Genomic DNA, 26,786 nt, shown 5'->3' with positions numbered 1-26,786 from the left:
CGGCTAATTTTTTGTATTTTTAGTAGAGACGGGGTTTCACCATGTTAGCCAGGATGGTCTCGATCTCCTGACCTCATGATCCACCCGTTTCGGCCTCCCAAAGTGCTGGGATTACAGGCTTCAGCCACCGCGCCCGGCCCAAAAAGTTTTTAAATGTAAGCCACAGTAACCCGTGTAGCTTAGTCCTATTCTGAGGAGGGAGGAAACAGAAGAGGGGGAGGAAGAGAAGAAGGAAAGAAGATGGAGGAGGGAGGAAAGAAGATAAAAGAAAAGAAAAAAAGAAAGATTAAGATCAAGACAGAAAGGAAAAGAGAAAGAAAATAAGAGGTCCAGACACACACAAAGAAATAGATAGGCATAGACGGAACCAAGGATTTTTGAAGATAACCCCAGCTGGTCATACCTGTGTTCCTAAGGACAGGGTGAAATTTCTAGAACTCAAGTGGTTCATTACTAAACGACAATTAGACTTTTTATTTTTTGGTTTTAAACTTCAAAAGTTTTTAAAAGGCTATTCTCTCATAAAATTGTGACTTTCACAGAATTTTAGAAATTAAAAATTTTTAGATCATAGAAATTTCTTTTTTTTTTTTTCAGATGGAGTTTCACTCTTGTTGCCTAGGCAGAAGTGTAGTGGCAGGATCTTGGCTCACTGCAATCTTTGCCTGCCGGGTTCAAGTGATTCTCCTGCCTCAGCCTCCTGAGCAGCTGGAATTACAGTCACGTGCCAACACGCCCAGCTAATTTTGGGTATTTTTAGTAGAGACGGGGTTTCACCATGTTGGCCAAGCTGGTCTTGAACTCCTGACCTCAGGTGATCTACCCACCTCAGCCTCCCAAAGTGTTGGGATTACAGACATGAGCCACTGCATCAGGCCAGAAATTTCCTTTTAACATTGGAGGTAGGCCAGGTACTGTGGCTCAAGCCTATCATCCAAGCATTTTGGGAGGCCAAAGCAGGAGGATAACTTGAGCGCACGGATTACAGACCAGCCTGGGCAACACAGGGAGATCCCATCTTTACATATTTTTTTTTTTCTTAATTAGCCAAGTGTGGTGGTATGTGCTTGGAGTCCTAGCTACTCAGGAGGTTGAGATGGGAAGATTACTTGGGCCCAGGAGTTTGAGACTGCAGTGAGCAATGACTGTGCCACTGCACACCAACCTGGACAACAGAGTGAGATCCCATCTCTAAAAAAGAAAACATAAACAAACAAACAAACAAAAGAAACATCAGAGGTACAGCCATGTTGGCTATGACACATAGTCTTTCACTATTAAAGCAGGTACTTGCTATTAGTGCAATTGAGAAAAGACTGGGGGGATGTGGGCCTAGAATCATTAGCATTGAAGACCCTGCTCAGGTGTTACCTCCCCAGGAAATTTTAACAAGACTCCTTCAATAAGATTCTACACCTCCTCCGTGCTCTCCAGGCCGTGTTCTCCAACTCCTTTCCAGTTACAGTATGTCTCTGCCTGTGGACTGTAATCCCCCTCAAAGCATGAACAGGTCTTACTCTCACCATCTCTACTGCTAACACCTTGCTCAAGGACAGGATCACCACTCACCTGGATTAGCTCAAACAGCCTCCAAACCCGTCTCCCTGTTTCTCTGCTGCCCTCCCACATTCCCTCTAGGTACAATCTCTATACAGCAACCACAGTGATCCTGTGGCAATGCAAAGCAGTGTCACACCTTTGTTCCAAACCCTCTAGCTATTTTCTTCCTTGTTCTGAATAAGAGCCAAAGTTCTGAGTGTGACCTACAAGGTCCACACGACTTCTCTCTTCGAATCTGTACTCCCATCCCCAGTACTGTATTTTGATCAAGTTGGCCTTCTTGCAGTTCCTCAAACAAGCCACACCTCTATGGCTGCAGGTCTACTGCCCTTATTGTTGCTCTGCCTGGAATCCTCTTATCTGCATGGTTTCCTCATGTCTTTTAGGTCTCTACTCTACTACCTTCTCACCTAAATTTCTTACCTAACTCAAATCTCCATCTCTCCACCCACTACCATCTAAGACATTCCCTAGCCCTTTACCTACACTGGTTTTCACCTTAGCATTCATCATCTTTGAACATACATGTTTTACTTACATATTTATTATAATTTTCCTTATTAGAAAGTAACTGCTATGAGTTTTTTCTGTTGTGTTCAGTATTATAGCCCCAGTATCTGGAAGAAATGCCTTTGTACATAGAAAGTGTTAAATATTTATTTGCAGAATGAATGAACTCACATTTTAACTTTTGGCTCCTGGCACAAAGTTTTGATTGACGCTCAGTCAATGCCTGCTGACTGACTAAATCAATTTTTGCTAAATATACATCCTTCCTCATCAGCAAATGTACTATTCTTATCCAATTCATAAGTTGTAGATTAACACATTCAGAAAACCCTAAATTTCCATAAGCACGTAAAGGGATGTGCTTTTAAAAATTTATTTTTGTGGAGAGATTAGGACTGACCCACTCCCAAATGCATCAGTTTCAATGAATTTGGCCTTCATTTCACATCGTAAATCTCCTTAACCCACATCTTTTCTGCTTTTGGGGAATTCTGGGGGCACTAATATAGAGCTAAATCATACACACAAATAGATATGGAAAAGGTATAGAAGTACATATAATATTTGCATATGGCTGCTTATTTACATATGGCTAACTAGTGTTCAATAAGTTTTTATCAAAACGGTGGATATCCTCTAAGCATCTTCACCAACGTTTTCCATCAAGGAGTAAAATATTTTCTGGACAGTATCTCCGTTTTCCTTCTTCTCCTGGTCATAATGAAATGTAGCCATGGCCCCCCCAAGTTAACCACTTTAGAATAATCAGAATGTAAAGATATTTTTGAGCTTCAAATCACTGATGCGAAAATTTATACAAAACGAAAAGTTTTAAAATTGAATTGAGAAGGATATTTTAGAAAAAAATGTGCTTACTTACAGTCACATACCTCATTTCATTCTTCAGCACGGCCCATGTGAATGCTTCAAAGCTGGCAATTTGAAAAATTTCTCAAACGTCAAAAACAGATAGTATACCCATATTTCATCATGTTGGTGATGAAATCCCAAGTCACCTACCAGGCATAATAATATTTGAAAATCCCAGCTTTCTCGTTATGGATACTCCATGAGAAAATACTGATGAATATTCTCTTCTGATTTGTTCAATGTCTCCGTGCAATAGCTGTAAGGAAACTGCTAAACCTGAAATAAATGAGAGATACCTGAGTTAAAAACAGAATAGAAATAGAATAAAGAGAAACTGATGTGTTGCAACAAGCCCAAATTTAGAGTATCATGGTTTTAAACTAAGGGTTAATATTCTGATAAAATCAACAGAATCTATATGAATCATATCTGAATAACACTTTTCCAACTTCAACATCTGAGTTTCCCATTCATAAGGAGGTTCATAGCAAGTGGAGAAAATGAGCAGAACTCTAAGAGGCAAGCTGGCTTCCAAAGCCCAAATGTCTCCTCCAACCCCAGTTTGGTGGAGCATGTTCCCGTACCAACACTCATTCCAGCAACAGACGAAGGTCACCTGGCCCTTAAAAATACTGACATCAAAATTGGAGGATTTACAAAAAAAAACAAAAAAACTCTATAAGGTCTATGAATAGTTGCTTATCAAATATCAAAAGCATAAACATAAATCTGAAGATATATTAATTTAAGGATTTTAAGAATACTGATAGAGATTTTCTTGAAACATAAGTAATAAAGCTGATTATAATGAAACTAGGATTATATTACTAATATATACAGTAGAAACTTATGATGACATGATTTTCTAGTGAGGAGAATTTAGCAGGATACAGGACACTTTGACAAACAAAAGAGAATGTAGTCAGTAAAGTAGAAAAAATTATTTTTATAGTGACATTACCATAGTGGGATATACAGAAGATGCAAAACACTTTTTATCATATATTATTTTCTCAATTTCCAGGCAAGAAGTACAAAAAAATTAATGTCGTATCATTGTGAATATGTCTGTATGCATATTCCAAAGATGGTGCTTCTCTTTCAGCTTTTTCATTCCTTCTTTGTTTATCTTCCTATGTTTTAATTTTTTTTTTTTTTTTTTTTTGAGACGGAGTCTTGCTCTGTCACCGGCGCTGGAGTGCAGTGGCCGGATCTCAGCTCACTGCAAGCTCCGCCTCCCGGGTTCACGCCATTCTCCTGCCTCAGCTTCCAGAGTAGCTGGGACTACAGGCACCCGCCACCTCGCCCGGCTAGTTTTTTGTATTTTTTTTTTTAGTAGAGACGGGGTTTCACCATGTTAGCCAGGATGGTCTCGATCTCCTGACCTCGTGATCCGCCCGTCTCGGCCTCCCAAAGTGCTGGGATTACAGGCTTGAGCCACCGCGCCCGGCCTATGTTTTAATTTTTTAAGATAGCCAAATTATTATATTTTTTACTTTTTTATTTCCATGGGCTATTGAGGAACAGATGGTATTTAGTTACATGAGTAAGTTCTCTAGTGGTGATTTGTAGGATTTTGGTGCACCCATCATCTGAGTAGTATACTCTGAACCCAATTTGTAGTCTTTTATCCCTCACCCCCTTCCCACCCTTTCCCCCATGTTTTGTTTTGTTTTGGTTTTGGTTTTTTTTGAGACAGAGTCACGCTCTGTCACCAGGCTGGAGTACGGTGGCATGATCTCGGCTCACTGCAACCTCCACCTCCCGGGTTCAAGCGGTTCTCCTGCCTCAGCCCACCGAGTAGCTGGGACTACAGGCACGCACCACCACGCCCAGCTAATTTTGGCGTTTTCAGTAGAGAAGGGGTTTCACCATGTTGACCAGGATGGTGTCGATCTCTTGACCTTGTGATCTGCCCTCCTTGTCCTCCCAAAGTGCTAGTATTATAGGTGTGAGCCACCGTACCTGGCCTCTATGTTTTAAAATTAAGAAGGACAAAATATCTCCCATCTATATTTACTACATTAGTGATAGAAAATGAAACCAGTAAAAGTTGACTTATTTTAAAACATTCAGTCATCATTAACCTGAAGTCAATTTAAAGATGAATTTGCTGACCAGGTGCAGCGGCTCATGCCTGTAATGTCAGCACTTTGGGAGGCCGAGGCAGGTCGATCACGAGGTCAGGAGATCGAGACCATCCTGGCTAACATGGTGAAACCCCGCCTCTACCAAAAAAAATACAAAAAACTTAGCCCAGCGTGGTGGCAGGTGCCTGTAGTCCCACCTACTCTGGAGGCTGAGACAGGAGAATGGTGTGAGCTTGGGAGGTGGAGCTTGCAGTGAGCTGAGATCGCGCCACTACACTGCAGCCTGGGGACAGAGCGAGGTTCTACCTCNCCTCCCGGGTTCAAGCGGTTCTCCTGCCTCAGCCCACCGAGTAGCTGGGACTACAGGCACGCACCACCACGCCCAGCTAATTTTGGCGTTTTCAGTAGAGAAGGGGTTTCACCATGTTGACCAGGATGGTGTCGATCTCTTGACCTTGTGATCTGCCCTCCTTGTCCTCCCAAAGTGCTAGTATTATAGGTGTGAGCCACCGTACCTGGCCTCTATGTTTTAAAATTAAGAAGGACAAAAATATCTCCCATCTATATTTACTACATTAGTGATAGAAAATGAAACCAGTAAAAGTTGACTTATTTTTAAAAACATTCAGTCATCATTAACCTGAAGTCAATTTAAAGATGAATTTGCTGACCAGGTGCAGCGGCTCATGCCTGTAATGTCAGCACTTTGGGAGGCCGAGGCAGGTCGATCACGAGGTCAGGAGATCGAGACCATCCTGGCTAACATGGTGAAACCCCGCCTCTACCAAAAAAAATACAAAAAACTTAGCCCAGCGTGGTGGCAGGTGCCTGTAGTCCCACCTACTCTGGAGGCTGAGACAGGAGAATGGTGTGAGCTTGGGAGGTGGAGCTTGCAGTGAGCTGAGATCGCGCCACTACACTGCAGCCTGGGGGACAGAGCGAGGTTCTACCTCAAAAAAAAAAAAAAAAAAAAAAAAAAAAAAAAAAAAAGATGAATTTGCTTAGTGGAGTCAAGAAGATGATAAATCTACATCATTAGATTTAGATCCTCTATTTACATCATTACTTATCACCACATTTCTCTCGATGATGCACAGATCACGTGCAAGTTATAATTCTCAAAAACGACTTACAGTATTGTAATGCTGTATAAGAACAAAGGTGTGAGAACGACATCCTGCTGTGATGAAAAAAATGCAAAGTTTATTTGTCACATGTCTAGAGGAAGATCTTCCCTTTTACTCTCTTTCAATAATAAACAAACAATAACAATGAAAGTAGCGGTTTTTTTTTTGTTTTTTTTTGTTTTTTGTTTTTTGGTTGGTTGGTTTGCTTGTTTTTCAATAGAGTGGTTAAAATACCAGGAAAATTTGTACACAAAAAAAGAAGGAAAGAAAAAAGAAAAAGCCTTTAGGCTCAGAGAGAAACTGGAGCCTCTCCTGAGGCCCAAATCGGAGCTAAAAAGGAGGACAGGGACATGACGACATGATTGTGGCCTCATACTTTCCAGTTTGTGCACCAACAGAATGTCTCCAAGAGCTGTCGCGAGAATTACATTAAGTCTGGCACATCCTCAGAACTTCAAATCTGCATCCCAGTTAAACCTAACAACCCTTATCTCCCTCTCCAGCTCCATCCCATTCACTCTGAGTTAGGTGACTGATGACAATAAAATGGAAAGCGTCTGTCTTTCCATGGCCAGGGAAATGAAGAAGGGGAGAATAAGCCATCTGGATGATTTGACGGAGACAACTATCATCAGACAAGCTTTTGGGCACTTTATGTGATACTACTGGAACTGTTTAAAACCTAGAGGCAGAAGAACGAAGACAAACGAACATGTGTTATGATCCATCTGTCCCAGCAGCTATTTCTTCCTGACTCACACTCTACCCCCAACTAATCATGGGTGTCTCTGTTCTTCTCCCACTTCTGTCCTTTTGCCTTCAAAATACTCACCCACATCATTGCCATCATCATTAGCATCACCAGGATCTGGTATTTGTAGTATATCAGTGTTTGCCAGACCCAGTACATAACAACAGTTCTTCCTGCTGGGGAAACACTGTTCAAATCCTGACGTACTACATGAGCAACGCTTTCCAGTACAGAATAAGATGAATTTAACAAAATTCTTAAGATCCTGTAATTTTTTCAAGTGAAGATCATTTTACTGGGGCTTCTCAGTGAAAGATCTGATCAGAGACACTAGCAACATTATGTGGTACACATAAAGGAAGAAGAGAAAAGGACTCAAGAGTAATGAAAAAAACAAAGAGATTATGCTATTCGCAATAGAAGTTGGAGAGAGGAAAACTGACCAAGATTCTTGTTTTGCCGTATAGAAGCCAGTAGCATTTAACCAGCAGTGACTTTAAAAATAAATAAATAAATAAGTTGAATACTGTACTTTACAGAGGATAAGATAAGGAGAAAAGAAAACCATTGGGTCAGAGAGAAGGTGAATCCTTAAGAAAATTAAAGAAGACAGGTAAAGGAGAAAAAAATGTTTTAGAAAAGACATAGACGGAGGGAGAGTAATAACAAACAGAAATACATCAGTGTTCTGTAGAGAGCAAGGGCCACAGAGGGAAGAGAGTGCAAAAAGACAGAAAGGACCCATTTAATGGAGACAGTCGACAGAGAGAAGTCAGTCAGTGGAGAAGGGAAGGGAATGGGAAAATGACAGGACAATAGACAAAACAGTGTGGGGAAAAGGAAAAGCAGGCATTTCAGAGTTGGATGCATACTAAAAGTTTGAAAGATATGGTAGTTTTCAACCTGAAGGTTTACAGCAATATAGATCAAAGCCCTCAGTGTATTTATGCCATTTGACTAGCCAAGTGATGATAATGGGGGTTGTGGGGGAGGGCAGTTACTGCCATTCGGAGGTTCCCTAATTTTTCCAGAATGAAGAATTCACAGACATCAAGAATTACAAAGGTTAACAGGACACAGCGTTTGATCACAATGTATCTGGCTCTGCCCAAATCATCAACTCTTTCCACAAAGAAACCAAAACATATGACTAAGAAACATCAAAGAGTGGGAATACAAAGAAAAAACACGATTCTGAGAGTGAGTCCACAGGGACCAGCCCACAAAGAGCCATTGCAATTCCATTTATTGTCCAATCAAGGAAACTCCAGATCCTATTTTTACTGTGGTCCTTAATTATCATGACCACAACCAAGAGGCTGGATAAATGAGCCGCCAGAACAGTAAGAAATAACATAATGAAGACTAAGAAACTACTCATCACTAGAAAGGAGAGACACAGCAAATATTTACACATTACTTCTAAAAACGTTGAACTCACAGAAGCAGAGAGTGGAATGATGGTTGTCTGGGATTGGAGAGGGTGGGGGATGTGGGGGTTGGGGAGAGTAAACCAGGAGATGTTGGTCACAGGAGACGAAGTTTCAGCTGGACAAGATGAAGACATTCTAGAGAGCTATTGTACGGCATGGTGACATGGTTAATAATAATACACTGTATACATAAAAATTGCTGAGAGTGGATTTTAAAACATTTTAAAATGAGGGTGAGGGTGATATGCTAACTAGCTTGATTTAATCATTTAGCAGTGTATACATATATGAAAACATCACATTGTATGCCATAAATATGTACAATTTTTAATTGTCAATTATACTTTATTAAAGCTGGGGCAAAAAAGACAAACATTTACACATTCTAATTACCTGAGGATTAGCCCTGTCTTTTCAGGGTTATGACATAGGGCATTGTTTGGAGAATGGTATTTTTCTTTCCATTTTCTTTCTTATCATCCTACTTCACTGTCCTGGCCTTATCTGCTATCTCTGGGGTTGGGGCAACTTCTTAAATTTTATCTGTAATTTTACCTTATTCCTGCCACAGTTCAAAATGCACACTCTGAGCAGCAGCAACTTATGGCTTGAGAGGAAGGTGGAAAGTGGGATTTAAGGATGTATAGAACAGTGTTCCTGCTCCCAAGGAACTGATAATCTAACAATGAAAATAAGAAACATACACAGAGAGAGAGAGAAAGAGAGAGAATATAAAACAGAATGGATTATGGGTATGATAGGAATATTAAAATAAGAAAAAATTATCATGGAAAGAATTGGAAAGTTTAGGGAATTTTTTATTGGAATTTATGACAACCTGTAAAATTAGATTAAATCTGAATTTCATAAAATTTTAATTTCATAAAATTTCATACAATTTAATTTATAATTTAATTTCATAAAATTTAACCTAATTTTGTTTATGTAAATAGTATTTTAAGTCACTTTTTTTAGCCCTTAATGTAAGTGCCCAAAATGAAATTGCTATGGGAGAAATGTCCCCCTTCTTGGAAGAAACATAATCATTAAAGTGAACTTTCACATCAGCCTAGATGTTCAAGCCCAACGATAAATACTTAACATTTAATTTTAAACAAAAGGCATAGTCATTAATCTGGTGTCTACCACAAAACAACATATGATTCATGGTTAAGTTCAGCTTACAGAGTAGTAGTAGACGAAAGAAAGGCTTGGTATCTTTTAAGCCAAATGTGGCTGATTGCTTGGAAGCTCTAATTTCATGAGAATCGAAGCTCATTTATTCTACAAGTTGGCTCCTTTTAAATTCATGAAATTCTGCAATTTTACATTAAAAATGGGAAGCATAGCATGATTTTTAAGTAGCAGCTGAAATTTTAGAATACATGAGCCATTTTGCCACTAATAAACCAAATAACATGTAGCTATCAATGTAGAGCAATGCAAAAATGGAACACTGTGATAAATATATTTGATAAATACATGTTGTTATTAAGTGTGCAGTTTAAGAATTATATCATATGGTTGCAAGTGCCTGTCTCGATCTTAACCTCTGTGTGCTTTGGTTTCCACATCTGTAAAGTAAAGATAATGATACCAATTCCGCAAAATACTTTAGGTAATGCTTAGCACAAATGAAGCGCTCAAAAATGTCAGCTGCTACTGCTACAACTGCCACTGCCACTATCATTATGTCTACCATTGTTTCTGTTCTCATTCCTCCCTACCATGAGTATCAACAAATTAGATTTCATCAAAAAATGGTCAAAGTCCCCTTAGTGTCATATACAAATAAAATATTCCTTTTAATAGTTGTGCCCACTTACCACCAGATAAATCCAAATATTGCAATTAAGTTCTATAAAGGTTTCAAAGGCAAATATGTGTATTGAGAAAAATTCTCTAACATGGGAGACCTGACAAAGACATAACTGAGAAATACAAATAGACGATATGTACAATTAGACGTATGCGAAGGTGGTGAAATTCCTAATGACATGGGGATTACGGTGCTGTCCTCAGATACTAATAAGTCAACGCTCTGAACAAGTGACAGATTCTGTAATATTCTTTAGAAGATAGTATGTAATTCAGTCAAGAGGAGAGGTTACACTGCTCTTATTTTGTTTTTCAAATATGATTTTTATTTGCTTTTTTTTCCCTTTCTTTTTTCATTTCTACCCTCTAAATGGATTGAGTTTTCTTATTCCCTTATTCATGTCTCTATAATTCTGGAAATTATACATACTATTTCTATTCTTTAAACGTTTAACATAAGTAATTGACTTACAGACTAAATTTAATCAATTGCTCTATTCTCTTCTGGAACAAATCTGGGAACTTCGATCTTTCAAACTCTGATGATGATATATTTTTAAATTGTTGCTGTTTGCAGTCAATGCTTAACTAGATTTATCCTGACATTTACTGTTCTCTTTGTACACACTTGCTTCTTACATTTCTTTCCTTCTGGGTTCAGTTTTTTTTTTTTTTTTTTTTTGAGATGGAGTCTCATTCTGTCTCCCAGGCTGGAGCACAGTGGCATGATCTTGGCTCACTGCAATCTCTGTCTCCCAGGTTCAAGCAATTCTCCTGCCTTAGCCTCCCAAGTAGCTGGGATTACAGGCACGTGCCACCACACCCGGCTAATTTTTATATTTTCAGTAGAGACGAGGTTTCACCATGTTAGCCAGGATGGTCTCGATCTCCTGACCTCGTGATCCACCCGCCTCAGCCTCCCAAAGTGCTGGGATTACAGGCGTGAACCACCACACCCGGCCTGAGCTCAGTTCTTTACTCCTGATGATGAACTCTGACTAGTTGTTTCAGTGGATGTGAATGTAAAATCTCCAAGTCTTTATCTGAAATTTTATTTTACTCCCCCGTTTAAATATGGCAGGCCTTTTGTTCTGTGGGGCTCTGCATCTATGGATTCAACCAGCTGGGTGTCAAAAATATTTGGAAAAATCAAATCAATAAAAAATAACAATACAACAACAGTAACCACAAAAAACAATACAGTATAACAATCATTTAGATATCATTTACATTGTATTAGGTATTATACATAAGCTAGAGATAATTTAAAGTATATGAGAGGATGTGCATAGGTTATATGTAAATAGTATATGCCATTTTATGTAAGGGACTTCAGCATTTGCAAATTTTGGTATCCTCAGAGATCCTGGAACCAGTTTCCCATGGATACCAAGCAATGACTGTAACAGTTCGGCAAGCAAAGAATTCAAAGTTGGCCACTTGCTCCCAGCAGTTTTAACATATTATCCCATAATATTCTGACCTCTGTAACTGCTGCTAAGACTATTATTTCTTTTTAGGTAATCAGTATTTTCTCTCTGGTTTCTGATTTTGTCTTTGGTGTTCTGCAGTTTCACCATAATTTATCTAGATACGACATTAATTTTATTTATCCTGCTTATAACTTTTGCTTCTTTCATCTGGGTATTTTATCCTCTGCAAAAGTTACTTAATTTATCTAGATATAACTTTAATTTTATTTATCCTACTTATAACATTTTCTTCTTTCATCTGCACATTTTATCGTCTGCAAAAGCTCTACAAACTCTCAACCTTTTCAAATACTGCAGCTTATCCACGTACTTTATTTGTTCCTTCTGGAATTCCTACTAGATGTATGCTGGTCTTTTCATTCAATCCTTTACTGCTTTTAAATGTTTATTCAGGTTATTCCATTGCATTTACCCCTTGGGTAGCATTCTGGCTAATATTTTAAGTTATAACTCTACTAATTCATTTTTCAACTATGCTCGTTTGCTATTTAAGTAGTCCACTGAGTTCTTATTTTAATAACATTTTTAAAAAGAATTTTAGAAGTTCTATTCTCTTTAACCACTAGAATTTACACACAAAGAAGACAAAGATTTTCATTGTCAAAACTGTATACCAGTGCCTTGAGTAATGCTGGAATATACATACTCAATATTCTTTTGATGTACGGGTTTAAAAATCTCATTTCATTTTTTTCATGATGTTTTCTTTTTCATTAGGAATCTCTTTTGCTACCTCTTTTCCTGATAATTACCTAAAATTTCAAAAGATCATGATTCTCATTTGTTGCATTTGCTTACTCTGCCTCATTGATTGCTAACTGTTATCATTTTATTACAATTCATCTTTAGTGGGTGTTGTTTTTTTCACAGTGATCCCATGCATCACAGGTGGGGAAGCGACGATATGGAGTAGGTTACACATTTACTTTTTTTAGGCTATACAACTGGGACCAGGGGAAATGCGAAATGCTAGTAGCCTACCCTCTCCTGGTGAGATACCATATACCTTGCCTGGAAGGTGAAGGGAGAGGGAATCCCATCTTCTTGGCTACATGTGTATGGAGTGGAATTTTCATCACACTGAGCTGGTGCAGGCAGGAAGGAGAAAATGAGATGTAACATAAGTTTCCCCAGCTCCCTTGATTCTTATCAGGAGTTGGTAGTTACTCTTTATTTGTTGTCTACACTTAGGAAGATTTCTAGACATTAGTACTGTTTTAAAATACAATTTTTGACCAGGCATAGTGGCTCATACCTATAATCCTTTGGGAGGCCAAGGTGGGAGGATTGCTTAAGGCCAGTTCAATACCAACCTGGCCAATATAGTGAGTCCCCATTTCATTTTTAAAAACAAATAAATAAGAAAAATAATTTAATTTAAAATCTAAAAGAAAATATGATTTTCATCAATAATGGTTGTTCTATTGGAACAGGATGGTGCAGCTCTTCACGCTGCCATTCTGTAGTGAACTCTCAAAACAATGTTTCTTGACAGTACTTGCATACTTTGTATGTGTTTGGGAGGTGGGGGCTAAGGGCAGAACACAATTGGTGGAATTTCTAAACTTGTACTACAAAATTACTAACAGCATGAGGTATGAGCAAAACTTCCTAAAGATGATATTGCTAGATTCTTTCAAAAATCACTTTCAGTAAAACCTGTTCATTTTTGAAATACCTAGGGCCTCAATATTATCAGAGCACAAATTTTTACATCTATTCCTTCCTATGTGCTTGATTTACAAAATTAATCATCTAAGCTTTGCTTTATGCATTAGAATGTCATGTGTTATATCTATAAGATAAGATAATTGCATTTTTAAGTAAATACATTAGAAGCTATATATCCTATTTGGAGTTCAACTCAAAGCCAGTGAAAACTTTTCAGAGGCACATCCTAGCTACACCAAGCAGTAAAATCCTGACTGATTAAGATGAGGTATTTACACTGGGAGGTCAGAGACAGGCTCTGAAAGTCTCCAAAGCAGAGGAAAGAAAGAAAGACAAATTTCTAGAAAGTGTGAGGTATCAAGTGAGACAATACTACTGGATAATGAGTTAATGGAGCAAAAGCCAGAATATTAGGAAGAGACTGGTGTGTACAAATGAGCCAGGTTAGATGGAGAAATCAAGATGCAGATGGGAAAATGGGAGCTGTGAACACTACCAGAGGCCTGCTTAACAATGTGTTTATTACATGATGAAAGGGGCCTGGCTTCTACTTAAAGCCTCTACCCAGTAGGACCAAAGTACCCAAATTACAGCTGTCCTTTAACACTGTCATCTTGCAGCACTAGACACTTACACTATTAATGTTGCTACTGCTTAAATTTGGGATGTATCTCCTCTTTTAGATATACTTTCAAAGCCAATTTAAAATGAAAAGAAAGAAAAAAGAGGGCTAGGCACGGTGGCTCATGCCTGTAATCCCAGGACTTTGGGAGGCCGAGGTGGGCAGATCGTGAGGTCAGGAGATTGAGACTATCCTGGCCAATATGGTAAAACCCCATCTCTACTAAAATACAAAAAACAATAATAATAATAAATTAGCCGGGCAAGGTAGCGTGCGCCTGTAGTCCCAGCTATTCAGGAGGCTGAGGCAGGGGAATCACTTGAACTCGGGAGGCAGAGGTTGCAGTGAGCCGGGATCGCACCACTGCATTCCAGCCTGGTGACAGAGCGAGATTCCGTCAAAAAAAAAAAAAAAAAAAAGGAAGGAAGGAAGGAAGGAAGGAAGGCGGGAAGGAAGGAAGGAAGGAAGGAAAACACTTTTATTTCTTAATAGTCATACCTTGGTTTCTGAGTTTTAGCCAGTATTGTTAATTTGTGAATATGCTTATTGTTGACTGCTTCTTTAAACTAACTCTTAAAGAATATAATTTTGACATCACTGAAGATAACTCAAAGGGTCTGACCATAGGCTCACCGTCTGAAGATCATCTTCCTGAGATCTTCAAAGTGGGTAACCCTATCCCTTGGGATGACTACCTTCTAACATGTAAAAGGTATGATAAGCATGAACAAATAATCTTGTGATTATAACTGCTGGTTCGCAGATCTGCTAGTTCTAAATTTCAAAGTTCTGGGAAAGGCTTTTATGTTTTCTCTAAATAAGTGGTTAGCTCATGGCTAAGAGTTATAGAGAACATAAGATTGAAGCAATACATAATGTCACAGAATGTCAAATGAAAGGGCATTAAAGACATGTGAAATTACTTACTTTAATTGAGTCTTAACCACAAAATAAATACGCTGACCAGCAATGAAAGCTGGAGAGGGGCTTGTCCACATTTGGTAGGAGTGATGAGACCATTCAAAGGAATTTCAACATTTCCTTTTTAACTAAGGGGAATTTGTCACTTTAAAGTTTCCATTCTTATTCTGATTTAGTGTATCAACATTCCAATATATATACTGAGGATTATGTATATACTGAGGATTATGTCTAGGTTTTTAAACAGGCTTTGTTTGTTTTTGCTGTAACTATTATTACCTATTTGTATTTTATTTCCACAATACCAATACAAAGGAATCCATGGGCTGAAAACCATTTCAAAAATGTATATAGAGCATAGTGATGGGGTTCAGGACACATTACCCTAAAACATGGTACCTTGGCATACTATTTTGAGAGATACCATGTGCAGGAAGGTCTCTGGGACCTTCCCTGACATTCTCCCCTGAGCAGGTCATAAGAGGTGCCCTCCCTAGATTCGATGAAAGGTACACCCTTATCTCTGAAAACAAAGTGTTGCAGAGAAGAATCTGAATAAACAGGCTTTCCTAAGTTTCTCCCAGTTTATTGCCATTAGAGAGTATCTTTTTGCCCCCCTCATATTTCTCTACAACTCCCTGTTCTTCATCAGACCTACTATTAAAAAAACTAAGATTAAACTGTTTCTTCAGGTGTTCATTTCCTAATGAAGCCTCTCATGTCACATAGAACTTAAATAAATGTGTATACTTTTCTTTTGTTATTCTGTCTTTTGTTGTGCGGGCTTAATCCATGAACCTAGGATACACGAGGAAATATTTTTCCTCCTCTACAATAGCATCTATGATTGTAGTTTAATATCTGCTTATTTTAATTTATTGAAATACTTCCGTATTTTTCCTATGCAGCAAATCTTGCAAACAGTATTGCTAGCGATTTTACCTAAATTAGCCATACATAGCTCATTTAGAAAATGAAATTAAGCTCTAATCACTACTTCCATTAACATCATTTGGATTTAGTTTTTTTTTTTTTTAATACTGCATGAACTTTAAAAAATATCTTACAGTGTAATGTAGTAACATATTTTGAACTATATTTTTTCTTTGCTGTCATTAGCATGATTTAGATGGAAGGAAACAAGAGATATGACAACTGCATGCAAAATAGCCTGGATTTCCTTTCTTTCTCTTTTTATTTTTTTATTTTTAGATGGAGTCTCGCTCTGTCACCTAGGCTGGAGTACAGTGGCATGATCGTGGCTCACTGTAACCTCTGTTTCCCAGGTTCAAGGGATTCTCCTGCCTCAGTCTCCTGACTAGCTGGGATTACAGGCACGTGCCACCACACCCAGCTAATTTTTGTATTTTTAGTAGAGATGGGTTTTCACCATGTTGGTCAGGCTGGTCTTGAACTCTTGACCTCAAGTGATCCACGGACCTTGGCCTCCCAAAGTACTGGGATTACAGGTGGGAGTCACCAAACCCGGCTAGGATTTTCTTTTGTTATAAAAGACATGGAGAAAATTGTCAAAATCTGAATAAGGTTTGCAGATTAGATAATAGTATTATATCAATGTTGACATTCTGATTTAGATAATTGTACTGTGGTTCTGTTGCTATGTTCTGAAGTAAACAGGGGTAGAGAGGCATCATGTCTTCAATTTGTTCTTACGCAGTTCAGGAAAAGAAATGTATATATATGATATGCATAGATGTATATATGTATACATATGTACATATGTCTGTATACATGCATATATACGTGTATATGTACATATATACACACACAAACATATACAATTAAGGCTCTGATATAATCCTTAAGAATTATATCAAATTCATTAATGTTGAGTTATATGACTATATGCACACACATACATATATAAATGGAGGGAGATTATGCAAATGAAATGTAGTAAAATGTTAACCTTTGGGAAATTATGAATTCTTTGAACTATTTTTCTATAAATAAAATTAGTTCAAAAAAAACTTTAAAGAGAAATCATGGTAAAATATTTAGGAAATTCCAAAAGTCAGCAAAAAGGTCACATATTAAATGTCTAACCAATAGGTGGTGCCAATAAGTACTACTTTTGTTTTAATGATACTAGAAAGCAAATTCAATGTTCAAAAATCAGGTGCACTGATCAAATTCTTACGAATTATACCAACTTGGTAACACTGAATAAAATGATTACATTGGTATGTGTGGACCCAAAAATGTAACCTAACACCCTCAAAAAGCCTCCTTTCGAACTCAGCCAAATAAAGAACACCATATATTTCCTGAATAGAGTTAAACTGCTCTGGCTATATATTGTGGTCTCCTTATCTAGGCAATTCCTTTTAACTTTCTGTGGGGGATTAAAAGTATAGCTGGCAGGAATACAACCACGTACACTCATCTAAGATAAAATAAAGACTCTAGAAACTTACCTGAATAGCAAATAGGATTTCTTCTAGTTGTAAGCTATATGTGCAAACTATAGAAAATATTTCAAAAATACATAGATAATATGAAAAGACTTTGAAGTTTCTCTTAGGACATACTGAACCATTGTCAATGATTTTTACACACTGTTTCAATACGTAGAACTTAATTTGCCTCAGTAAATCATATTGGCTCAGTCCAATTTCACATTCCTATAATTCAACTGCTGTCTATCAGAGGTGACATTTATAATAACCATTTGCTCAACAAACCTAAACCAGGCTCACATTAATGAATATTTTTAGAATTTCAAATTATCACAACATTGCCTTTGGATTTAAAATTCATAAAATAGCACAACTTTGGAGATTTCAAACCACTCAACCTAACTAAATCTAACCATGGAGATATAGTAATTCAATTTTAAAAAATCTTAAAAGTTAAATGCATCACTTGCAATTTTCTCCCAGTTTCTAAACTCAACTAAGATAGTGGTTAATGTACCTTTGCAACATAAGTCTTAGGTTAGAGGGGAAAAAAACCCAGTTAACTAGATGAATCCCTTTATTAACCAGACAAGATTACAACTCCGATAGCTAGAAGGACATCAACGAAGCATAAAGGGCCTGGAAATTAGCTGGCAGAATTTGTTTCCAAAACCAATTTCAAAGCTGTGTTTTTTTCTCTTTTTGTTAGTGCCAATGACTGAGGAATAGCAGGAGAAAGTGGGGAAAACAGTACTTTTAGAGTGAAATCAATTCTTTTGAAAACATTTGAGTGCACGGCTTCCATTTAATCAACAGTTCTGTGGCCCAGAAAGAAAACAGTGGAAGTCAACATTATCTAACTGCTGTGACAGTTTAAACATTAGGCACCCTAATTTCCTTCTTCAATTTCTTGTGCTTTTGCTTCTCCCACTATCTTGAAATAAGCCATTAATGTGCCTCCCGTTCAATAATGAAGCTGAACAGCTCTGGAATCCCTATCTGCTGGCCACAGAACTTCCATTCCTCAACCAAGGGTGTAGATCAAGGGGATACAGAACAATGATCTACCTAGACTGAAGAGTGGAAGCTTTGGTGGGAAGGAGTATAAGTTTTGCTTTTCTTTAAAATAGTTTTTAGGTTTCTTCCTGAGCTTCCACTCTCTAGAGCAGAATTTTAGAGTGAAGAGGCTTAGGGCTGGGTTTCCCTCAGGTTGAGAGAGGCTAGAAAGGATCAGAGAGAGAGACCAGAGAAATAGAAGGCAGACAGATGCAGGCTGTGTGGGCCTGGCTGGGCCTCAAGGTTAAGAGAGAAGGGTAGAGAAGGGCTGAGGTCACAAGGACAGGAGAGCAAACAGGGCTTTGTAGCAGAAGCCAGGTATAAAGAGCATACATTTGGTTGCCTAGGAATCTGAGCATCACGGTAGGCTGCAAAATGGGAATGGATCTTGCCAAAGGAAGGGGAACCCTTTTTACAAGGCTTTATGGTACAATGGTTTCTTTCATTCTTTGCAAAGGCTACAACACGTAGCTTTTCATTTCAGTACAAAGGCTGTAAATAGAAAAGGTATGACTCATGGGAAAGGGTGGTTTGGATCTCACTTTCTGGTAGGGTTTCACTCAGGATTCCAGTAAGAATAAGGAGCTAGTAAAATTGACAAAGCACATGGAACATGTGGACACATCTAAGCATCGGAGGAACCAGCCAAGGAAACAGAATGTGCTTCCCTTCCTTCCTGAAGTTAATCAGAAGGCCAACAATTAAGTTAAAAGAAACCAGGAAGAGATATTAGCAATCAAATCAGCAGAGAGGAGATGAAGGAAACAAAGTGTAGAAGGGGTTGTTCGTTCAATGGTCCAACATATCAATAATCCAATTGTATTATTCTAAAAGTCTTCATTAAGGAGATTAAATCAGGATCCATTTTGAAACAATGAAGACAGACAACTTAAGAGGTAAGGATAGAATATTCCAGATAGTGGCTTTAAAGTGGGTAAACAATAATAGCTAACACTAAACACGTCACCATGTATGAAGTCCTATGGTAAGTGCTTTGCATACATTTTTTTCTTTTAATCTTCCCGATATCCCTTAGAGGATTCAAACCTAGGATATCCTGCTTGCAGAGAAACAGCTCTTCAGTACTACACTATACTCTCTAAGAGACTCCTGTCTGTAAGCAGAAGGAAATTTGTGGTTTGGTTTAACTGGAATCCTGACCTTTAACACAGGTCTTAAGGATACAGGATCACTTATGTTAGGGTCTATCTAGAGATATAAATCAAAGCCTATCATTGAGAACTTCACCAAGATTCAAGAGGCAATTGGGTATCACCTCAGGGTTTGGACAATGATATAGTCAAACAACCTAATAACAGATGAATGTTGTTCTGCATGAGGCATATGCAAAGTGGGAAAGGGCTGGGAGATGAAAAGGAGTTGGGAAAGACATGTAGCCAACAGTTGAACATATCGCGGTGGGTCAAGACCACATCTATGATGGTAGGAAGCTCAGGGACTACATGAGAAAAGTCAGAAGGTCAGGATTAGTTTGGGATTTGTTTATCCATACAGAGGGCAAATGCAAGCAAATTAACAGGACTCATAGGGAGAAAGAACAAGATACACAATGGTTACCAACTCTTCTATTCACAGTTAATAGGCAGAAAGAAAGGAGCAGGGAGTAACGGATTTGTTTGTGATCCACAGAACTTAAAAAAATGCTAGCCTTTAAACAGAGCCTGGAGTAGCACTGACTCAGAAGTATAATGTGAATCATGAATAAAATTTAAATTTCCCTAGTAACTATGTCAAAAAAGAAAAAAAGAAAAAAATTAATAGCATATTTTATTTATCTCAATATATCCAAAATGTTATCATTTCAACATGCAATCAATATGAAAATTATTGATGGGATATTTTACATTCTTCTTATTGGGCCAAGTCTTCAAAATCTGGTATGTTCTTTACAATTACAGCATATCTGAATTCTAGTGGTATACTAGGTTCATGTCTAACTGTCAATAGCAACATATGGCTGCTGCCTCCTGAATTGGACAGCACAGGTCTAGGGTAAATTTAATGACAAAATGATGGTTACTGGTATCAAGAAACACCAAAAGGTTTAGAGTAGAACTGGATTTGGCTGGAAGTCTACCAATGAATTCCACAAGATATGTTCTCTAAAAAACAGCAGCTTTACCATCTTACTGAGGGGGTACTGAAATTAAACCATTTTATCCATAGACAATCAGGAGAAGTATACATATACATATATACACACACACACATATACATATATACATATATATATATTTTTTAGATGGCGTTTCTCTGTGTCACCAGACTGGAGTGCAGTGGTGCGATCTTGGCTCACTGCAACCTCCAACTCCCTGGTTCAAGCGATTCTCCTGCCTCAGCCTCCGGAGTAGCTGGGATTACAGGCACGCGCCACCATGCCCAGCTAATTTTCTGTATTTTTAGTAGAGACGGAGGTTTCACCATGCTGGCCAGGATCGTCTCAATCTCCTGACCTTGTGATCCACCCGTCTTGGCCTCCCAAAGTGCTGTGATTATAGACATGAGCCACTGCACCCGGCCGAGAATTATAATTGTTTTGTGGGAAAAGAGAAGACAAGCATACATAGTAGTTCCATGTTGTACTTCATTTCTCCTGTCTCCTGTGAGTCTTTTAGAGACTCTGCCCTCAATATTAAGTACTCCAAGTGTCTTGTTTGTTTAGGTAGATGCAGGACTTTGTCCAAAGCAAAGGGCCATCTGCATCAAATAAAACCCAAGTTATCTCTCCAACTCTTGGGAGAAGGAGGAGAAAACTGACCTCACCACTCATTACAGTCTGAAGCATTGCCACATGTATGAGTTAGAGGTACTTATGGCTCTCACGGAACTGAACGACAAAGCTCTGTCTACAGTGATTTTCTCTTTGCGGGTCAGTTTGGTCTAGCAAGATGTGCAAGGGTCTGAAAAAAAAAAGTGGTTTGAATTTAAATTCCAGTTCTCCTAATTGCCAGGTGATTTGGACTGCAACAAAAATATCTATATTCAAGGTGCTTTTAAAAATCAGTCTTAAAAAACAACGCATTCAGTTCAAGAAACAACTTACTTAATTTGAAGTTTCTTTATGTCAATCAAAGCACATGACTGCATACTTTGTTTTGCTTCAATGTGGGTCTGAACGGTGGATAAGAACAAACAATATTCACCAAGTTTCTGTCACTGACCAAACCTAAAGATGTCATTATATATGCTATGCAATCTATATATGCTATATAATATAGTATATACTATATGTTACTAGTACAATACTGTGTACCTCATATGACTTATAGTGGTATATAATATTTCAGTTCCTCTCTGAACAAGCACACACACATTTTTCTTCACATGCCACTGCAGTCAGCATCACTTTCCTTTTTAGCCAACTTCAATGTGTGAATCTGTATGTTTGTCAATAATGTCGAAGCTCAAAGCCAGCCATAGGCACCGAAGCACGTTTTTTGTTGTTGTTGTTGTTTGTTTTTTGCTTTTTTTTTGAAACGGTGTCTTGCTCTGTCATCCGGGCTGGAATTCAGTGGCGTAACCTTGACTCACTGCAAGCTCCGCCTTCTGGGTTCATGCCATTCTCCTGCCTCAGCCTCCCGAGTAGCTGGGACTATAAGCGCCTACCACCATGCCCGGCTAATTTTTTGTATTTTTTTTTAGTAGAGATGAGGTTTCACTGTGTTAGCCAGGATGGTCTTGATCTCCTGACATGATCTGCCTGCCTCGGTCTCCCAAAGTGCTGGGATTATAGGTGTGAACCACCACGCCCAGTCGCAAAGCATGTTTTTATTGGACCTCACTAAAAATTGCTATTTATCAAACTTATTTCTGCAGAATAGTCACAAATCCAAGCATCATATTTGTCATGCAATTTTTAGCTTTTTTTTTTTTTTTTTTGAGACAGAGTCTTACTCTGTCACACAGGCTGGAGTGCAATGGCGTGATATCGGCTCACTAAAACATCCGCCTCCCGGTTCAAGCAATTCTCCTTCCTCTACCTCCCGAGTAGCTGGAATTACAGGCATCTGCCACCATGCCCGGCTAGTATTTTGTATTTTTAGTAGAGACGGGGTTTTACTATGTTGGCAAGGCTGGTCTTGAACTCCTGACCTCAGGTGATCTGCTCATCTCGGCCTCCCAAAGTGCTGGGATTACAGATGTGAGCCACTGTGCCAGGCCAATTTTTAGCTTTCAATAACGACTTAGGGGTATGAAGACGTGGTACCAAAGAGCAAATTTAGATTATCTTTTTCATTTCAACAAGAATGGAACACATTTTTTATAGGGAGTCATAAGTGCAAGCCTATCATAGCATAGGAAGATGTACCAGAATGTTCATTGAGCATTTTTAAAGCTAGGGAGTGAATAGAGAGAAAAACAAAGGGCTGATAATTTCCTTCCTACACAGACAAATAACTAAAAAAGGGCTTGGAATGAAAAGTATAGGGAAAGTCAGTCAGCCCATACACTCACCTGCATTGGAGCCAGTCAAGTTATAACGTGCATTCAGCTTTTTAATGATGTTCTCATGGATTTGGTACCACTCACTCTCTGTGTTACACCTATGAAAACATTAACACTCTGTTAAGCTTTAATGATGCATGCAGTCAAGCAGTGATCCTCATAGTACACCTGCCCTTTTCATTGTAACCACTATAATGTACTTCCTTGGAGTCCCCATCAACCTGCTGCAACTGACTGTCAGTTTTAGCATGGTTGTCCCAGGATGAGAAAGAATGCCCGTATCTGGTAATGTCTGACCACCTACCTCCTGACAGAAGCAGCTGGGATTAACAACTCACAGATTACAAGTGGCCCCAAAACAGACAGAAATCTCAGAGAACAATGCATACAGGGGAAGGCAGCCCCAACTGAGTTCAACTCCCCAGATTCAAATTCTCACTATTAATCAAGCTATGTTCTTTAGGTGAGTTTATTTACTCTTGTCTTAATTTCCCCATTTTTGAAATACGGATAATATACTAGAACTTTAAATAAACATGGGCTTAGGGTAATTCCTGGCATATAATAAATGCTCAGTAAATTAGTTCTCATTAGCAAGTCTCTGCCTACTGTAACATTACCAGGTTTGCCCGCATCAAAATGCAGCAAATTAAGCAAAATGAAATTGACATTAACACAGCTTGTACTGGCAAAAGACTGGCAGGATTTACCAAAGAATAATAAAATTACTCTTTCAGATCTTCCACAAGGGGCATCTCTCCATCTTTTCACAGCAATCTGTACCTCTTTCTCTTAGGTTTTATCACTCATTAGGTCATGTTATCTTTGTTTACATGGTGTAGTTCACCTGAGAGACTGTTAAGGTTCTTGAGGACTGGATCTAGGACTGGCTGATTTCAGAGTTTCCTTTAGCACCTTGAAACTGTCAGTGGCATGAATGGATGGATGGCTGGTTGGCTGGGCTAGATGGATGGATGTCCCTCCGCCTGGTAACTCATAATGATTTGTAAGCATGTGGTTCTGCTATCCATCCTTACTGCCACTACTCTCCCAGATTGGCTGGGGAAAACTTCCTTCATCTGAACATATGTGTAAATTCACTGCTTTATTAGCCATGAATGTGTCCTCCCAAGAGGCCTGAATATCAAGATTCTGTACACTATCAATCAAAATCTCCCACAGTACAGGTCCTGTTTCCTAGTGATCAAGTCTGAGGCAGATAATTCACAATTATTTGCTTACATATTTATTTATTTTATCACCACAGGATTTTGCAGGATGAACATGATGGAGGTGATTTTTGAGCCAGTTAACAGTGGGATACCAAAATGAGCACTGAATCTTAGAGGGCTGGAAAATTAAGATGGAATGAAACCATCCCACCTGTCCAGTTGTAAGACACCAAATTGCCATTTAGCACATTCTGCCTCCAGTTTTCTTATTTTAGCCCAGTGGGGAAGAAAGAAAGACGGCTTGCTTCCTATTAGATAGTTAAATGATTCCAGAATTCATGCTTTTAACCTACAAAACTCAAAACTCAAAAAAAAAAAAAAGCTCCTGAAGTACGTGACTAAAATATCTTCCAGGCTCAGGCAGGCATTTGCTACTGTTCTTTATTTGAGTCCCAGAGGGGCTGGGGGTTCAGTCACCTTAACACATAGAAATTTCTCCCAAATTGTTTCTAACAGGCACTTTCCCATGTTTGACTAAATTCACAGTTCCTTCCTAATCTACAGTGACTGTTTTGACTGGTTAGTATTACTCTTGAAACAGCATCATCATTTGCTGAATGGGCATTTTTCAGGAATTTATCTTCTATTAAAATTACCTAAAACTTTATTTGATGCTTATGGAAAAGCAGACAATAAAAAAAACACACACACACACACAAACAGCAGAACAATTTGTCTTCACGAGTGTGACTGTCTCCCATTGGCAGGGCTGGAATGCATGGGTCTTGTTCCGCTGGCTGCATAATCAAGGGTGATGATGGGACTGTCCATCCCTCTGTTTTCCCAGTGGCAGGATAAATACAATACTTGCTACTCACGCCTGGAAAGACTACTTTAAGAAATGATGAGAGTGGGTTTGTGAGGAATTTCAGTTTGCTTCAAAAGCCACATAACAGCAGCATCATCACCTTACTCGACTATGGTGTGAAATAACACCTGGAAAAACACAAACTACTAACTGGAGAGCTCAGGTGTTGGAGCGAGATAGCCCTGACCTCAAATCTGCTTCCTTTCCTTACTAGCTAGGCAACATGGGGCAAGTTGTTTAACTCTCGTTCCCCTATGTGTAAAACTGAGCTAGGAGCATCTGTCTGCTTCATGGGTTTGTTGTGAGGACAAAAGGACATGACACATGCTAAGTGCTTAACACAGTTCCTCACACATACTGTGCACACAGTAAAGGGTGGTTATTAACAGTCATTAGTATCTCAAATAAATTACGTTTTATGACCACCAGTTGAGCACGGAAAGAAGGGCATCATGGATTTAAGCTTAACCACTGAAATTGAGAGTTGCTACATGATAAAAAGAGTAGTAACTTTTACCACCCACTAATTTCACCAAAAGTTTTCAAGTTTAACATCAACATCACAGGCACTTTCCTTTTTAAGAGGGATGAAGAGAGTTTCCGGTCCTAAACCATACACTACAGATAAATCTTTGTCAATGAATTATTAAATGTGTTACATAGGTCCCATTGGATGGAGAGTAGAAAAATCCATGAAACCCTGCAGCAGAGGTCAAAAAGGCAATTTTAAGTGTATGTCCCACAGGCAGTGGGCCACCTGTGTTACCATCACCTATGAAAAATCTACTGGCACATATTAGGTATATTAACACAACCTCCAGAATGGAATACGAAAGCCAGTTCACTCATGCAGGTAGTCAACGGTGTGGTCCTCAAACCAGGAGTGTGGAAACCCTATTGAGTCTGCTCTGAAGATGTTGCTGTATATCAGGTCTCAATGTCCAAGGGAGGTGGGGAGGTGGCATGGTGGTGTGGGCCAAACCCATGTGCATTTAAAAAAATCGCTTAACTTAGTATTTGGAATATATCAAGTGACTTTCTTAGTAGAGAACCACGGGTTAAACTGTATCCCCCAACAAAGGTAATGTTGAAGTCCTAACCCCCAGTACCTCAGAATATGACCTTATTTGAAAGAGGGTCTTTACTGAGGTACTCATATAAGAAGGTTATCAGGGTGAACCACACTCTAATATGACTGTATCTTTATAAAAAGGAGAAATTTGTAGTTGGGCATGGTGGCATGCACCTGTAATCCCAGCTACTCAGGAGGCTGAGGCAGGAGAATCTCTTGAACCTGGGAGGCAGAGGTTGCAGTGAGCCGAGATTGCTCCACTACACTCCAGCCTGAGTGACAGAGCGAGACTCTGTCTCAAAAAAGAAAAAAAAAGGGGGGGGAAGGGATGGGGTGGGGGATTGGTCCCAGAGAAAGCCATCAACACCATGTGAAGATGAAGGCAGAGATCAGAGTGATGCGTCTACAAGCCATGGACCCCCAATGACTGTCAGCAAAGCACCAGAGGCCAGAAGAGAGGCACAGAGCAGATTAGCCCTCAGAGCCCTCAGAAGGAGTCAACTATACTAATACCTTGATCTGGGAACTGTGAGACAACACATTTCTACTGTTTAAAACCTATTTATAGGCCAGGCGCGGTGGCTCACGCCTGTAATCCCAGCACTTTGGAAGGCTGAGGTGGGCGGATCACGAGGTGATGGAGACCATCCTGGCCAACATGGTGAAACCTTGTCTCTACTAAAAATACAAAAAATTAGCCAGGGGTGGTGGTGAGCACCCGTAGTTCCAGCTACTCGGGAGGCTGGGGCAGGAGAATGGCATGAACCCAGGAGGCGGAGCTTGCAGTGAGCTGAGATCACACCACTGTACTCCAGCCAGTGCAACAGAACAAGATTTGGCCTCAAAAAAAAAAAAAAAAAAAAAA

General features: G+C 39.0%; 1 protein-coding gene across 1 annotated transcript in view; it reads right to left on the bottom strand.

The window, feature by feature from the left end:
* DOCK4 (dedicator of cytokinesis 4) overlaps positions 1 to 26,786 on the bottom strand; it is a 494,753-nt gene that overhangs the window by 201,484 nt on the left and 266,483 nt on the right. The window contains 2 exon segments of the mRNA XM_017878678.1: positions 3,091 to 3,216; positions 22,819 to 22,907. Of these exon segments, the coding sequence (XP_017734167.1) occupies positions 3,091 to 3,216; positions 22,819 to 22,907 (215 nt within the window).

This window comes from Rhinopithecus bieti, unplaced genomic scaffold, assembly GCF_001698545.2.
Source record: "Rhinopithecus bieti isolate Rb0 unplaced genomic scaffold, ASM169854v2 scaffold_10712, whole genome shotgun sequence".
Classification (NCBI taxonomy): Eukaryota; Metazoa; Chordata; class Mammalia; order Primates; family Cercopithecidae; genus Rhinopithecus; species Rhinopithecus bieti.
The sequence above is the reverse complement of the archived record's forward strand: the minus strand, read 5'-3'. Positions and strand labels throughout refer to the sequence as shown.